Here is a 15,764-nt window from a genome sequence, read left to right as displayed (position 1 = left end):
GGGGATTCTGGGCAGTATATACAATAAGATTGGAAGCATATAATCCTGTCCCGCCCCCTAAAGTACTGTTACTGTTGCTTTATCTATTTACCAGAAAATAAAAATGTTCTTTTTTTAAAAAAAAATCCTCCCTTCCTCTTGCCACTCCCTTCTAAGTGAGCATTTATTGCACTGATGCTATTGTTAAAATCTTTTTTCTTTCATTATGTATTTTGTTAAAGTAGATAAAATGTTGAACTGAGCTTGCAAAAACTAACATGGATGACTTGGGAAAGTATTACAATCTACCCTATTTCTATATTACTACTAGTTGTAATTTTATGGTAGGGATAAAATGAAGGGAGACAATTTTATATTCAGCCTTGAACTTCCAAGGAAAAAGTTGTCAAATGCAATAAGTAACTACATATATTATTACTGTTAGAAAGGCAGCTTGATGTACTGTGTGGTTACAGGTACTAAGCTAAACACTATGAGACAAAGCCATAGGAAGAAGTTGTCAAGAAAACTGCAGGGACTTAGCCATGGTTACCTCAAGTCAAGATTGAATCAAAGGCATTACATACATACATACATACATACATACATACATACATACATACATACATTAATAATAAATCAATAAAATGACAGAAGACCTCGCTCAAACTACCTTTTAATATGTAGTAAAAGTGTAAAAAATAAATGCAAAAAAATAAATATATCACCTGCTTAGCTGATTGTAGCTTTGTTTGATAACTACAGCTATCAAACAAAACTACAGCGAGGTTTTCTTGGAGAGATTTCAAATTAAAACATCACAGTTCTTTGGGGAATCTAGTCCTAAGCGTCCTCCTAGAAAAAAAAAACACCTTTTCATCTAAACGATACCAATATTTTGTTGGAATTGTACCATTCGTAAACAATTCTAATGTGTTTCTTCAAAAGATATAAATAATACAATTTAGATATAAATAATACGGAATGTAAGCAGTGATAGCAATTCAAGCAACTAAAATATCTGAAGGTGAAGTTAGAGAGCAAGAGAAAGATTATTTGAGAATAAGAAATTGGCAAAAAAAAAAAAAGATTTCTGTATTACCAGGAGAAGGACTGTACAGGTTGACTGACAAACCCAAAACAAAAAATTCAGACGAAAACTATTCTACAACTATGAATAAGGAAGGACTCCTGCAGAATTACATAAAATTACAACTACCGATAGCAGTTATGTAGAAATAGGGTACACTGTAAATTACTATCCCGAGTAATCCACCTTAGTTTTTCTATAAGCATAAAATATATGAAATCATTTCATATGCATGAAATATATGAAAATTAAGAATGTCTCAAATTGATAAAAGAATTTCAAGGATAGACATGGTGTATATAAGAAGTAGCATGCTAGATCAGACCAGATCAGTCCTAACTAGTTTATAATCTGATTCAGGGGTGGGTTCTGGCTGTGCAGCATGCGCAGTGCAACAAAAATTGCACGCGCAGAAGGCAAAAAGGAGATGGAATTGCCTACAGCACTGCCGAGAGAACCGTTTCAAGGGCATGGTAGGCCTGGGTCGCTGCCGGTTCCAGTGACCCAGGCCGCCAAGTTACTACCGGTTTGGCCGAACCAGTCCGAACTAGTAGGAACCCACCTCTGATCTGCTTCCTTGGTGAAATTCAAATACAATATGTGACCTCAATAACACCAACCCTTGGCAACACATGAGCTCAACAACATCCTGTACTCACCCAGAAATGTTGATACTAGCATAATGACCAATAGCATTTAGTATTATACACTGCTTCACAGTGCTTTACTCTAAGTGGTTTACAGAGTCAGCCTATTGCCTCCAACAATCTGGGTCCTCATTTTACTGACCTCGGAAGGCTTGAAGGCTTGAACCTGTCAGGATCAAACTGCTGACAGTTGGCAGAATTAGCCTGCAATACTGCATTCTAACCTTTGCACCACTATGGCTCTGATAAAAGACATGATCTCTAATACTGGGAAAATATATAGCTGTTATGGATAATTGCTTTCAAACATTAAAAAAGAGAAAGAAGAGTTATTTTGCCCATGGGTGATAAAAATATAATAAAGATACAAAATATAAAGCCACAACAACAACAACATTGCAAGCCACTGTATGTAAAAAGGAAGCAAACTGCATACTCACTAGTACTAATGATGCTATCTAATTTGGGTAATGAAATGTCTGCAAGCAAATAACAATCTCCGAAACACCAAGGACTCCACACAAATATAAGAAGCAGATGGACAAATATGTGGGGCAATATAAGAAACATTTGCACCAACCTAGAACTAAGGAGTTAGAACAATGCCTAAAGGATGGTTGTGCTATAAATACTCATTCTGAAGACAAGAATCTAGAGAAAGATGCTGAAAGTAGTAAAGAGATAGAAATAAATAAGATTGGATATAATATAGTAATAGTTATTTCTCTGTGATCAGCGTGGAACTTTAACGAATGAGACTAGGGTAAATATTGCCAGTTTAACTATATCATTAAATTCAACTGATATTTTCATTTGAGAAATAGTGATTTATGTTGAGAAATAGTGGCATCTGCTGGTGGGAACTAGTATGGCATTGTAGCTAAGAACTGGTGGTATTGTATGCAATATTTATTTATGCCTATAACATACCAGAGTTTAATTGAATTGTCTTTTAAATGAATCAAATCAAAAATAATCTGCTAAATGAACAAATGCATTTTCTTTTTCACAATTTCTTAGAGGAGGAAAATGAAAACCATCTTTCTCTTGTTGTTTATTGCTGGAATCCTTGCTGACAATTCTTACCCTCAAATTTCTATCCATCCTAACGAGAATAATTGTGACAGTTACCAGTATGAACCTAACCCAAGAGATGCCCGGACACCAATACAAGTATTAGTTGACAGTAATTCTGACTTTGCCTTCAAGCTCTTCAGGGAGGTCTCCTCCAGTGAGAGCCATCAAGGTGGCAGAAGCAAGAGCAATGCTGTCTTCTCTCCCTTATGCATCTCCTCTGCCTTTGCAATGCTGGCTTTGGGTGCAAAGGATAACACTTTAGATCAGATTTTGAAAGGACTTGATTTTAGGCCATCAGAGATCCCCGAGAGGATGATACATGAAGGCTTCCGTGATCTCACATGCATGCTAAATAATGGAGGGGTTGGACACCAGATGGAAATCGGGAAATGTCTCTTTGTGCAAAACCAGCTATATCCTGAAGAGCAGTTCTTAAGTGGCCTCAAAAACCTATATGGAGGAGACATCTTTTGGGAAAACTTCAAGAACACTGCAGCAACTGAGCAGCACATCAACAGCTACATCAAAAGGAAAACCCGTGGGAAGATTTCTAAGCTTGTCGATGAGGTCAATCCCATCACTGAAGTTCTGCTAGTTAGCTATATTTATATGAAAGGTAAAACAAATTAACAGGCTTTTGGACTTTTTTTTCAGACCTCAATTTCCTATCACATATTATATTATGGCCTGGGCAGGCATTCATTGGAATTATGAAACTAGAGGTGGGGAGGAAGGGGTGTATGCAAGCAATCTCTGCCTTCAATATCCCTAGCACCACACTGGCAGTTCTTCACTTTGCTAGATAACATCAAAGAAGAAAGGATAATAATTGTATTCAAGCTGAAGTTCATTCTGTATGCAGTTCTGCTTTTTCTTAATCTTCTGCCTTTTTTCCTTTTTGTTTACCAATCTTTCCTCCTACCCACACAAACCTTTATTCTGCCAACTGATTCTGCTCAGCAGAGGTTCTACTCTGACATTACCATGGTTTGGATGAAACAGGAATTAGTACCACTGATATCTATCTTTAGAAACTATAAATTCAAGCTATTTAGTTACTAAAGTTATATTCCTCTGGCAGTCAGGTTCCAAAGCAATATCTGGCTTCAGATCAGAATTGAGCTGGAAGGGATCTTGGAGGTCTTCCAGTCCAACCCCTGCTCAAAGCAGGAGACCCTATACCACTTGAGACAAGTGGCTGTGCAGTCTTTTCTTAAAAACCTCCAGTGATGACGCACCCACAACTTCTGAAGGCAAAGCTGCTCCACTGGTTAATTTTCCTCACTGTGAGCAAGTTTCTCCTTAATTCCAAGTTGCTTCTCTCCTTGATTAGTTTCTTCTCTTGCCTTCTGGTGTTTTGGAAAATAAGTTGACCCCCCTCAAGTATTGGAATACTGCTATCATGTCAGCCCTAGTCCTTCTTTTCTTCACTTCTTTCTCTTCTGTTCTGCTGGCTCTGTGTATTGCCTCATCTACTATCCAGACTTTTTTGCATTTCTTATTGACATTTGTTACGTCTGGGGTGCTGTATGGCAGGTGTTTGTCTGTCAGAGTTCTAAAGTGACCCAGTTCTTGCTTGTAGGCAAGTGATATTTCTTGCAGATATTCCAAAGTCTTTACTACTTTGTCATACTATTGTTTGTAGTCAGTCTGTGTGATTCTCTTGCAGTAGCTAAGCAGGTGGCTATTATTTATTCAGTTTCTTTGCAGAGGCGACAATTGCAGTCTGCTGCTTCCTTCTTAATTCTGACTGTACATGTATTTATTTTTATTGGCTTAGTCTTGTGTAGCCAGAATTAGCCCCTCTGTCTGTTCAACTTCAACTTTTTGGCTCTTAGCCATTGTCAGATCTTGCTGTTATCTGCTTACCTGCCAGCTTTTATGTTTACTGGCCATGGATTATTTTGTCTTGCTATATTTAATAATTTATTCTTTTTAATATTCTGTCTTTATTATTTGTACAAATAATCCAAGGTGGGGAATGTATCCAATACACCAGAGGTGGATTGCTAACTTTTTTACTACCGGTTCGGGCGCTCTCCCAGGGTGGGAGCTTTGGGTGGGCGGAGTCTGCCACCACTGTTACTACCGGTTCACCCAATCCGGGCCGAACTGGCAGCAACCCACCTCTGCAATACACCTTCCTCTTCCTATTTTCCACACAAAAAGAACTCTGTGAGGTGAATTGGGTTGAGAGAGAGTGATTGGCCGAAGCTCACCCAGCTGCCTTTCATGACTAAGATGGAACTAGACCTCACAATCTCTGACTTTCTAGCCTGATGCTTTAGTCATTACACTAAATTGCCTTTTTTGTATTCTTCATTTGATTTTTCTTGCAAGCCAGTTTGGCCTCCCCAATATTCACTAACCCTTCATGGTGTACTAGTTTCTCCCTGCAGCTCTACAAGGGTTGAATAAGCATCCAAGGGACACAGAACCTCCCCAGTCAGTAAACACCAAATTAAGATTTCCTCCCTCTCTTCCATAATTTCTCACACCAATTTCTCTTAACTCCACAATTGTATGGCCCACAGTTCAAAATTACTTACTAATATATCTCTTTTTTTTTTAAGCTAAATGGAATAAGCCTTTTAATCCAAAGTACACAGTGGAGCACAACTTCTATGTGAATACCCACACGGTTGTGAAAGTGCCAATGATGTTCCAAATGGGCATGTTTGAAATTGGACGTGATGAAGAGAAATGCTGTACAATTTTGAAAATGCCCTATGAAGGTCACACTGCTGCATATTTTATCCTGCCTGACAAAGGGCAGCTTGAGAGGGTGGCCAGCAGTTTATCACATGGAGTTTTGCAGAAATGGAAAAGTATCCTTTCAAAAAGGTAAGTAAAATAGATTAAGCACAGCAATGGTGGGATGGGCTTCTAAAAGCAAGACTATCTTTGGACATACAATCTGTGTCCAGAGGTGGGTTGCTGTCAGTTCGGCCTGGATCGGCCAAACGGGTAGTAGCAGCGACGGGAGGCTCCGCCCACCCACCCAAACGCTTCTGTGTTTGCACAGAAGTGTCATGTGCAAGCAAGCGCACCCAAACTGGTAGTAAAAAAAATATAGCAACCCACCTCTGTCGGTGTCCCTCCACACTACTTGCTCACTAATGACATATCCTGAAAGTCATTCAGCAACATCTGAAGGGACACAAATTTCCTACCTACACACTGAAAGAAAGATCTCCCACTGTCTCTGGGGGGAGGTGGGGGAGGGAAGTCAAAGTAAACACAGAGTCAGACCACATGAAACAAAAACAAAACAGTGATTGGCATAACCCAACAGAAGACTAATTGCTTCTTATGAACAAGGCTTCAAACTAAAACTCATATTACTGAGTTCATGCAACTGCTGAAGCTAGAATAATTGGGGCACCTATTCTTTTGGGCTGGTGATTATATTTGAAAAGTTCTGAAAATGTTTTGGGCATGTTGTCAAAATGGCGGCCACTGAAAGTTTTTCCCATTCTTAACACGTTTGTAAATTGTCCATAGCTTGACTTAAAACATTTATGTTTTCTACAAATAAACTTGTCCAAAAATCTGACAGAGCTAAAGGTGTCCAAAGTGTGTTGATATGTTGGAATGACTTTGGCAGATGGCAGGAAGACCCACAGCCTATGGATGCATTTCCATTCGATAAGCTTGTGGCAAAGCTATTTATAAATGCACTAGGAAGCCTGAAAAGCTTTCTGTTCAGCATATTATCAAATTTGAATTTCACAGAAGGTCCCATGAAGGTAGCATTTTAGTAAGCCTGTGAAGATAACATCTCAGCAACATTGCAGCCAGCAGCTGTTCTTCAGTAACAGTGATGATGATAGCATAATATGATAAGTAGCTACACTGAATACTAATTTGAGCTGGGAGATGGTCACAATAGGCATTAATTTCAACAGGAAAGCAACTACCTATAAATAAAGGATGAACTTGTCAACTTGCAGGATTCTTAAGTAAGGCAGGAACAAATCAAATGGATTTTCTGACATGTCACAGAAATCGAGCTTTCAGTTATTTGTGCCAATATTGTTCACAGATATTGTTCAGTTGATATGATCATAGGGAGAGAAAATCATGATATGAAAATTTTCGCAAATAGGCCAGGACAAAGATTTTAGCTTAGTAGTTAAAAGATCTAGGCTATCTAACTGTAGCCTAATCTTGTGAATGTCCATTCCACCACTTTTTCATCAGACAAGATGGGTTTGCACAGCATTCTTAATGTAATTCAGAAATCTTTCTTCGGCAGCTCTATAAATGTCTATATACCAAAATGCCTTGTAAGTGGAGAGATTAAGCTGAAGAATATAATGAACTCTCTGGGTGTGGCTGATGTATTCACTGACAAAGCAGATCTGTCCGGAGTCACAGGACAGCCCCATCACAGGCTCTCAGAGGTAAGATACAAGTTCTCCCTTTTCCTGTAAGAGGCATTAGATAGATATACCTTAGTGGTGGAATTAAAAATTTTTTTACTACTGGTTCTGTGGGTGTGGCTTGGAGGGCGTGGCATGGTTTGGTGGGTGCAGCTTGGTGGGCATGGCTTGGTGGGTGTGGCAGGGGAAGGATACTGTAAAATCTCCATTCCCTCCCCTCTCCAGGGGAAGGTTACTGCAAAATCCCCATTTCCTCCTAATCAGCTGGGACTCGGGAGGCAGAGAATAGATGGAGCGGGGCCAGCCAGAAGTGCTATTTACTGGTTCTCCAAACTATGCAAAATTTCTGGTACCAGTTCTCCAGAACTGGTCAGAACCTGCTGAATACCATCTCTGATATACCTGATATACCTGTGTATACCTGCATTGCTATTTTATATCAATTGAAACATGATAACTGCTCAAAATCATCTTAGGAATTATACTTTAGTAAAGGTGACATTATTTCCTGTTAAGAACAACTGTGTTTGTTTATTTGACTACTGTAAGTTGGTATGCAAATATTTTATTATAATGTATTTCAAAATGCATAAGTGTAGCATTTTGGTATTTTATGTTTAAAACTGCACTTTTAATGCACTTTTTAAAAGCATACATCACTTTTGAGTATAGAAAAATGATGGATAAATATATTCAGGAAATATATACTTACCAAGGGACGATTATAGTTTGGATGTGTACCTACTTTCTGCTTTACTTTTCCTATGAAGCCCTGTTTCTTCTAAATATCTTCTCTGAAAGACTGAAGAAAATTCGATATAAGTGGGATCATCTCTTTGGTTATGAAATAAAACAAGAATTGGGTGAATGGGGAGATGGTGTTTCTGCAACTCAAAAAGGGTGGGTTTTTTTTTTAGACCTTCCCCATTCATTCATTTGTATTCTTTAAAATCGCTTTAGAATTCTGGAAATAACAATTTAAAATAGATTTATATTCGTCTAAAAACAAAATGATATGATCTTTCTCTTCCTGTATTTTTTCTCTAGGCCATTCATAAAGCTGTGATAATGATTGATGAGAAAGGAACAGAAGCTTCAGCTGCCACTTCCATGGACATAGTGCCCCTGTCTGCACCTATTGTAATAAAATATAACAGCCCCTTCATATTAATAATTCAAGAACAAAAGACTCAAAGTATAATATTCATAGCAACAATTATTAATCCTGCTGAGAAATAGGTCAGAATGCACCTGGCTATTAATGGCACATATTAAAAAGCAATATCAATAGCACTTAGATTTATATACCACTTCACAGTGCTTTCTCCTCGTGGCTTCTTCTAAAATCACATTTGTTTTCTTCAGAAATCAAACAGGCTTTAAAAGCTTCCATATGTAATTCCTGTTCAGGTTTGCATTAAAAAATGGCTGAAACAATGTCCCGTGTTTTATCAAGACTATTTAACACCAACAACACCTTCTGAGATTCAGGAATCTTCATTCCATGCTGTTCTAATTCAATAAACAGAGTCTGTACGTGCAGCAAATGTTTCTCCACACTGTCTGCTGGTAGCAGCCAGGCCTTTTACAATTATCTTGATAATTATACAACATTGCATGCTGACACACTCACCTGCACACTTCTCAATTTTAGCCAAACCTCCTTTGCAGTTTTTAAATCAGCTACATTCAAGAATTGTTCTTCTTCCAAACTTAAAATGAGGTAGGCCAGTGCCTTATAATGCTGCCATTGATCTGCAGTTGCTAATGGCCCCTGGGGTGGATTAATAGCAATATCCCAGAGCTCCTTAGCCTTCAAGAAGAATTCCATTTTTGCAATCCAAATAATATAGTTCTTCTGTCCCGATCGATGCAGAGAGCTCTCCTTGAAATCAACAACCATCCTGCAAGCCTTCTCAGCCTTGTTCTCTTTTTCTTATAACATAGGCTGCCCCTCAGCTTGATTACAGTTCAGTCTTACTGTGTGCTTGGACTGGCTGGGTGTGTTCTGGGCCCATTAACCTGTCAGAGTTTGTAGTGATCCAGCCAGCACACAAGCAAATAATTCAGCAGAATTCATTATATAGAAGAAACTTTTTTATATAAAAATATATAAAATATATAAAACATGATGCATGTATTCAATACCCATGCAGCTCTTGCAACTTGGTAGAGAGAAGAAGAAGTAGTAAGTAGACTCAAGCAAAAACAAACGAACTCTCACAGGACAGTTAAGCTAAGCCATGCCCAGGCTCCAGGCTCCATTCAGTGTCTAAAAGGTTTGCTATCACTGCTCTACATCAACATTGTGACAGGCCACAGGTTGAGAGCCACTGATATAAATATTTCCATATTTCATTTTCCCAATATGGATCAAGTTTTATAAACATTTTTAGCTGAGAACACCAGATGGTGCTAGTCTATATTTATTGCTTTTTTCCATGCTACAATAGAGTTACTTTTGAGGAATAGTTCAGAAACCACTCTTTCAAATATCCCATAATCTCTTCCCAACAAATTGATCTCAAGGTATTGTGTTTTTTTTTTTAATCTTTCACTACAAAAATCTCTCCCAAATCTACTCCTGCACTATTGCTGATCTTCAAAATAGCCAGCATTTATTTTGATAGAATGGAATAACACAGAGATGAGTTTCTGCCGGTTCAGTCCGGACTGTGTTGCGAAAAAAGGGTAAAAGTTTGGCTTCTTATATCTCTGGAAGGAAAGGTATGAGAAACATGAAAGTTTGTGCATAATACCTTAGCAGCACAAGGTTTTTGAATATAAAATTTCATTCTCCTACTGCTTTCTAATAGTTCACAAATTGAGTGCAAAGTTGACAGTTTTTGCAAAACTGCCAAAAATAGAGTATTTTTAGCCATTTTTTATTTTCTTTTTAAAAAGACCTTCTGGAAATTCGGTTAAATCATTCTCATTGGAAAGAACATTTTTCAAACCCTGTGATGTAGATGTGGATGTAACAGAAGGAAGCAACAAAAATAGTTTTTTTTAAGGAGCCAACATTTCAACGTTACATCGTGCGGACTTGACAGTCTGAGTCTGCTGATGACACTTTTGCCCCTGGACAGTCCGGCAGGACCTAAACCATCCCGAAGAGATGGTGACTGGGAAGACAAGACCTTGCTGGTCGCAGGGACACTGCAAAGTCCCTGATCGATCCAAGGGAAGCGCTTTCAACCGGCGGCAAACAGGAAGCCCCCAGGCTGACATAGTTGGAGACGGCTCCGTAAAGAAAGAGAAGTGAAAGAGTTCCATCTGGTAAGGTTTTTTTTTCTTTTAGAAGATTGCCCTAAGAAACTTTTTTCTTAAGCTAAATTAGTCCCTTAAGTAAGAACAAACTGGCGAATTTAATCCCTATTAGACTGCCTTAGAAAGTTTTTTGCTCTTGCCTGTAATGATGTTCTGTGGATTGAAGTGATTGCAATCTTTCCTGTTTTTCCGCTTGAGGTGAATGGACTGATCTTTTTTCCTCTATTTCTTTTTACTACTTTAATTTTTTTCTCTTAAACTAAAACTTTTTTAGATGATGGGGTTGGAGCACCAGAAATTAAAGAAGCGAATGAAAATACAGAAAACAAAGATAAGACATTAGATGAACTTATTAATGGAGTAAATGTGAGTGAAGGCAGAAAGAAGGGAAGCTGGAAAAGTGACTTTGATAATCTGGTGCTTCATCCCAAACTCCAAGATGCAGGAGAAAAAGAAAGAGCAAAAAAGATGGAGTTAATAAGATAATTCTATCCAGAAATAAGCTTGACAACCAAAGTTAAGCTTACATTAATAACAATTCAAGGGCAACGAAATTACATGAGAGATCTTTTAAGCTACAAAGTGCGCAGCCTTAAATCCTGAAAAGGTCTTGAAAAGAGAATTGACACAACAGCTGGTGAGAGAGAAAAGACCATTTTGTTACTGGAAAGACACTGGTTAAGAATGCTAGTGGAGGGAGGGAAAACCTAGCTAATTATTAATGATTAATAAGTAGAGATTTTAGTACTTTGTAGACTGTTCCAGATTATCATTGAACATTTATTCGTTAACATATAATTTACTATGATACCAATAGTGAAATGATAACCTTAATTAGGATAAACAACCAGGCCATAAATTGTAATTTGGGATCTGGCAAAAAAATGTACAAATCTTATACATTTTTGTTTAGATCTTGTTATGAAGATATAAATAATTTGAGTCAGAAGAGAGGAGATGTGATATAAATAAGGAAATGCTAATGTAAACTTTTGGTGATTATTAAGTAGAAATGTTAACATCTCTTAGATTATTTTAGATTTTTAATGTTTATTTTGTTAACATGTAATTAACTAATTTGGAACTAAGGGAAAAGGCCTATAAATCTTATTAATAAATCTTTGTTTAAAGATGGTTATAAAGGTATAATCTTGTGTGGGCCTGTGGAGAGGAGAGGTGAGATAAACAGTAAATAATCTTTAGTCAACTACAATAATAACAAAGAAATGTTAATGGGTAATATTTAATGATACATATAAGTGTGTTATGGGGGGGGATGCTTAGATATTTCACTTAACTGAATTTGTTTCAGAATATGTCATAAAAGTGTAATGTTATTGGAGATTTATTGAAACTGCAAATGAATGCCAGTAGGTGGTTGTATTTTTAAATACAAATGATTCTAGACAAAAACATGTTTAAATAATGGTAATCTAAATGAGAATTGTGGTACAGGGATAGTAAAATACATTCATTTTCTTTTTTGATTTAAAATGTACAATTCAATTTGAATGAAGTATATGTAAGGATTGTGGACGAAATGCACGAAATGTATTTGTAACCAATCGACATGCTTTCTACATGATGTAACGAAAGATGATCCTTTTTTGTGTTTTTGTTTAATTAAAACAATAAAAAAATTAAAAAATAGATTTTTTTTGCTCTTTGACTTTGATAAAGCAAGTAAATATATTTTGATTGTTAGGATTAGTGAAGTGAATTAAAGCAGCATCTTATCAGCTCACTTCAGTAGTATTATGACTAGATATAATCACTGCATATTATGGAACAAAGAATTCAGAAGATAAAAGGAATAACATGTCACAAATTGCAAACAGCAGAATTGATCTTTATAAACAGAATTTGAAGTGTAGAGCCCTTCAGAAGGGAACAAGTCTAGTTTTGGAGAGCTTGCTTGCTGATAGACAGATGGACAGAGTCCTGGGTCCCTTTATAAAATTATTTTCCAATATTTCATTGGTTTAGAAGGAATAAAATTAAACAACATTGAATGAATAGTTTGAGATTACCGAGACTGGGAACTCTTCCCATTTACTTAATTCCTAGCCCCTTATTGGTTGGTGATAATATTTTGCAAAGGTCAGCTAAGCTGTAAATAGATTGCAACACATTTTGCATTTAGACTCCCTTTGCTAATCCCTATTTACTCTGTTTAATGATTAATAATGAATACTAACTTCCAGAGTTGTATATAAATTTCAAAGATGTTTGTAATTCAGCAGAGTACCATAACATACTTTCGGAGAATTGTAAGTACCATATGCAATTTTCCTGTGTTTTAGTTTATTAACGCTTCCTGCAAAATGTCTGCTTCCTGCTGTGGATTAAAAACCCTAGGTGACAACTAATTAACTTTCCTGCCAGGCTAATGATTTCTGTTTACAGGATGGAGAACAAATTTACCCCCTCTCCTTCCTGCAGCCGCATAAATGCCCTTAAAATATAATTCAGAAGGTTGCATGTATCCTGCATAGCACTTAGGAATAGGTTATCAAGTCTCAAGAAAAGAAAACAGAGATCATCACATTGCATGAGTGGAAATGCATGTAAGCAACGTTAATCAGAAGGAGATATATTTTCTCATGAGATTCAGAATACAGATAAAATTCAATTGTATTATCTTGGAAAAGCACAGTTGCCTGACACTCATGTCACCTACTCCCAGCACAATACTTCTTATCCAATAGAAAGCGAGAAATTTCCCCCAAAAAAGTGAGTTTGGGAGAACCTGATGCCAATGCAGCACTATTCAATCTTGAGCCAGAACTATTCAATTTTCTCCTACACAGAAAGATAGGCTATCACTGCAGACTTCCCGCACAAGTGTTTAATGCTGGCTTCTGACAAATCAAAGGAGTTTTTCAGATTGCTTAAATTAATAGCAAGCTCATGGCAGATTTTCTTTCCCCCTCTCTTATAAGAGAAAAAGCAGAATTTCCTAGTAGTTCAGTAGACATTTTCCCCCCGTAGAGATGCCATATGGGGGGAAGTGCTGGAATACAATTTGCTAGTAGCCTTAAGAAATGTAGTCATTATTAAAGTTCCTGAAAGATGAGGATTAGAAGCCTCATAAACTACCAGATAAATATAAAATGAGCCTTTAGGATTTTAAACTGTTATAATAACCTAACCATCTGGTCAGGAATATACCTTATTGTTTTAGAGAAAATGATAAAATGTGCAAATTATTTAAAATATTTAGAACAATGTAATTCTTTGTTTTGTTTTGTTTTTTGAAACCATTGCTATTAAAATGCTGAAAGCATCATTGTATACAGTGTGTGTGTGTGTGTATATGTATGTATTTGCATGTGTGCCTGCACACGCATACAAATTTGGGAAATTAACTTCTAAAATTTCTTCTTATACTACTTTTAGTACAGCTAAATTAATTATGCTATGTACAGTAAATATATAGCTATAGGGCATAATCTACCATTCTTACAGAATTCCTATGCATTTCTTCTTTAGGGACTATTAGCAGATGTACAATGAATTCCATCATTAATTTCTTGTTACTGATTAGTCTTCAAGTCTGTTGCCATCAATTTTCAGAATATCCCAATCCCGACCATGTCCACAAAGATAAAAATCCACACAAACATCATGAACTTCCTTTGGCAGAAGAAGGGCAGAAGTACCCAAACTATCATAAGATAGTTTCCAGTAATTCTGAATTTGCATTCAAATTCTACCAAGAAATTGCTTCAGATGCAGCTGCCAAAAATATTTTCTTCTCTCCCTTCAGCATCTCAACAGCTTTTGCACTCTTGACATTAGGTGCCAAATCAGAAACCAAGAATCAGATTCACAAAACACTTGCTTTTAATATCTCAGAAATTGAAGAGAGAGAGATACATGAAGCATTCCAACAGCTCACCCATGAACTTAGCCATCCAAGCAGTAAAGTCCAGCTGAACATTGGCAATACCCTGTTCATTGACGAATCCTTGAGATTTTTGGCTACATTTTTGGAAGATGCCAAAACCTTTTATGAAGCTGAGGGACTCTCTATTGATTTCAGCGTTCCTAGGCTGGTTAAAAAGCAGATCAATGACTATGTGAGAAACAAAACTCATGGGAAAATACCTCTTGCCATTGAACATCTAGAGCCAGCCACTGTGATGGTCCTTGTGAATTACATCTTCTTCAAAGGTAGGTAGAAGAACAGTTATTTATAAATGGATTCACCTTTCTTTTACGTCTTTTCAGTCATTCTGTAAGAGGAGACATGCAATGGTAAGCTACAGGAATGGGGAAGCTTTCTTCTGCTGGACAACATACTATTAGTATGTTGTCAGTCTTGTACTGAGCATTTTATAGAAATGTAGGAATGAAATTCAAGTATCTGGATGGAGAAAAGAATACTGTTTTCCTTTTCCTGAACATTTTCTGATTCATCTAGCTCGATGTGTCTGCCTGTCTATCATTCAGGAGTGTCCAACTGGCAGCCCTTGGGCTGGATGCATTACATGCAGGCCACACCCATCCCAGCTCCGCAAAGGAGAAAAATGTCACAATATGTCATGTGACAGCAGCGGGATGCTGTGAGTTTGTCATCCATGATCTATATCATCTTTCATCTCTCTCTCTCACTCATTCTCTCTCTTCTCTCTCTCAACTCCCACATTTCTGAATCTTCCATCTCCCTTAAAGAGGGAATTCAATAGTTATCAATCTATAATTTTATTTTCTTGTATCATTTTCTTCCCTCACTTCCCTCCACCTCCAATTCTAATTTCTTAAAGTTTTCAGAAGCTTGAATATCATTTTCCCATTATTTACTGCCTCTATTTATTTCTGTATTTGAAAATTGTACGTATATGAAGTTTGCATAACACACTTCCAACTCTACATTTACCTATTAGAGATATACATTGTCGCTGACTTCTAGATTCTAGCTACCCCGCCCCATCACACCCACTCTACCCTCTCAGCCCCCAGGCACACATGAGCTGATTTTTTATAAATTCACTTGCTTTCTCAAGCTGTAATCACATTGGTTCTTATTAGACAGTTAAAAAAAAACCTTTAAACTTAAAAACCTATGTATCTTTGCATATTAGGTAGGTCTCTGAATGTTTTACAGAAATCCCTTTAGTTTAGTCCCAGTTAGCGGGATGTTAAACCCCAATGTTACAGCATCATATACTGCCTTAGAAAAATAATCTTCTATGTAATTTCAAGTTATGGAATAGGAGATTTTGGGTACAGGTAATTTTCTCTTTCTGACTGCCTCATTTAGAGATCATTCAAAATTACAACAGTTGCGGGGGGAAGTTTAGCAATCAATGC

The 15,764-nt window shown here is 37.1% G+C and overlaps 2 protein-coding genes across 3 annotated transcripts in view; both read left to right on the top strand.

The window, feature by feature from the left end:
• The first annotated feature begins 2,652 nt into the window (after positions 1–2,652).
• Positions 2,653–8,580, top strand: LOC106551983 (alpha-1-antitrypsin). Its single transcript, XM_014070160.2, has 4 exons — positions 2,653–3,409; positions 5,367–5,637; positions 7,052–7,199; positions 8,226–8,580. The coding sequence occupies exons 1-4, from the start codon at positions 2,746–2,748 to the stop codon at positions 8,415–8,417; spliced, it is 1,275 nt and encodes a 424-aa protein (XP_013925635.2). The 5' UTR covers positions 2,653–2,745; the 3' UTR covers positions 8,418–8,580.
• A 4,058-nt stretch (positions 8,581–12,638) lies between these two features.
• The window catches only part of LOC106551985 (alpha-1-antitrypsin), a 10,474-nt gene continuing 7,348 nt past the window's right edge, over positions 12,639–15,764 (top strand). Inside the window, exons 1-2 of one of the 2 annotated variants that reach the window (XM_087725959.1) lie at positions 12,639–12,718; positions 13,941–14,624. In XM_087725959.1, the coding sequence (XP_087582085.1) occupies positions 13,961–14,624 (664 nt within the window). In that variant the 5' untranslated portion in view covers positions 12,639–12,718; positions 13,941–13,960. Of the gene's footprint in view, positions 12,719–13,751; positions 14,625–15,764 lie in introns of those variants that run through there. The other variant, XM_087725968.1, reaches the window with a different exon arrangement.

Source organism: Thamnophis sirtalis, unplaced genomic scaffold, assembly GCF_051295495.1.
Source record: "Thamnophis sirtalis isolate CommonGarterSnake01/CBP01778 unplaced genomic scaffold, rThaSir2_p1.2 scaffold_1, whole genome shotgun sequence".
Lineage (NCBI taxonomy): Eukaryota > Metazoa > Chordata > Lepidosauria > Squamata > Natricidae > Thamnophis > Thamnophis sirtalis.
This window is presented reverse-complemented; position numbering and strand designations above follow the sequence as displayed.

What these genes read in the sequence shown, in the direction of transcription:
- LOC106551983 (XM_014070160.2), top strand. Translation starts at nt 2,746, where the DNA reads ATGAAAACCATCTTTCTCTTGTTGTTTATTGCTGGAATCCTTGCTGAC. An exon ending in AAAAGTATCCTTTCAAAAAG is followed by an intron (nt 5,638 to 7,051) that starts GTAAGTAAAATA and finishes TTTCTTCGGCAG; the next exon opens with CTCTATAAATGTCTATATAC. An exon ending in CCCATCACAGGCTCTCAGAG is followed by an intron (nt 7,200 to 8,225) that starts GTAAGATACAAG and finishes TTTTTTCTCTAG; the next exon opens with GCCATTCATAAAGCTGTGAT.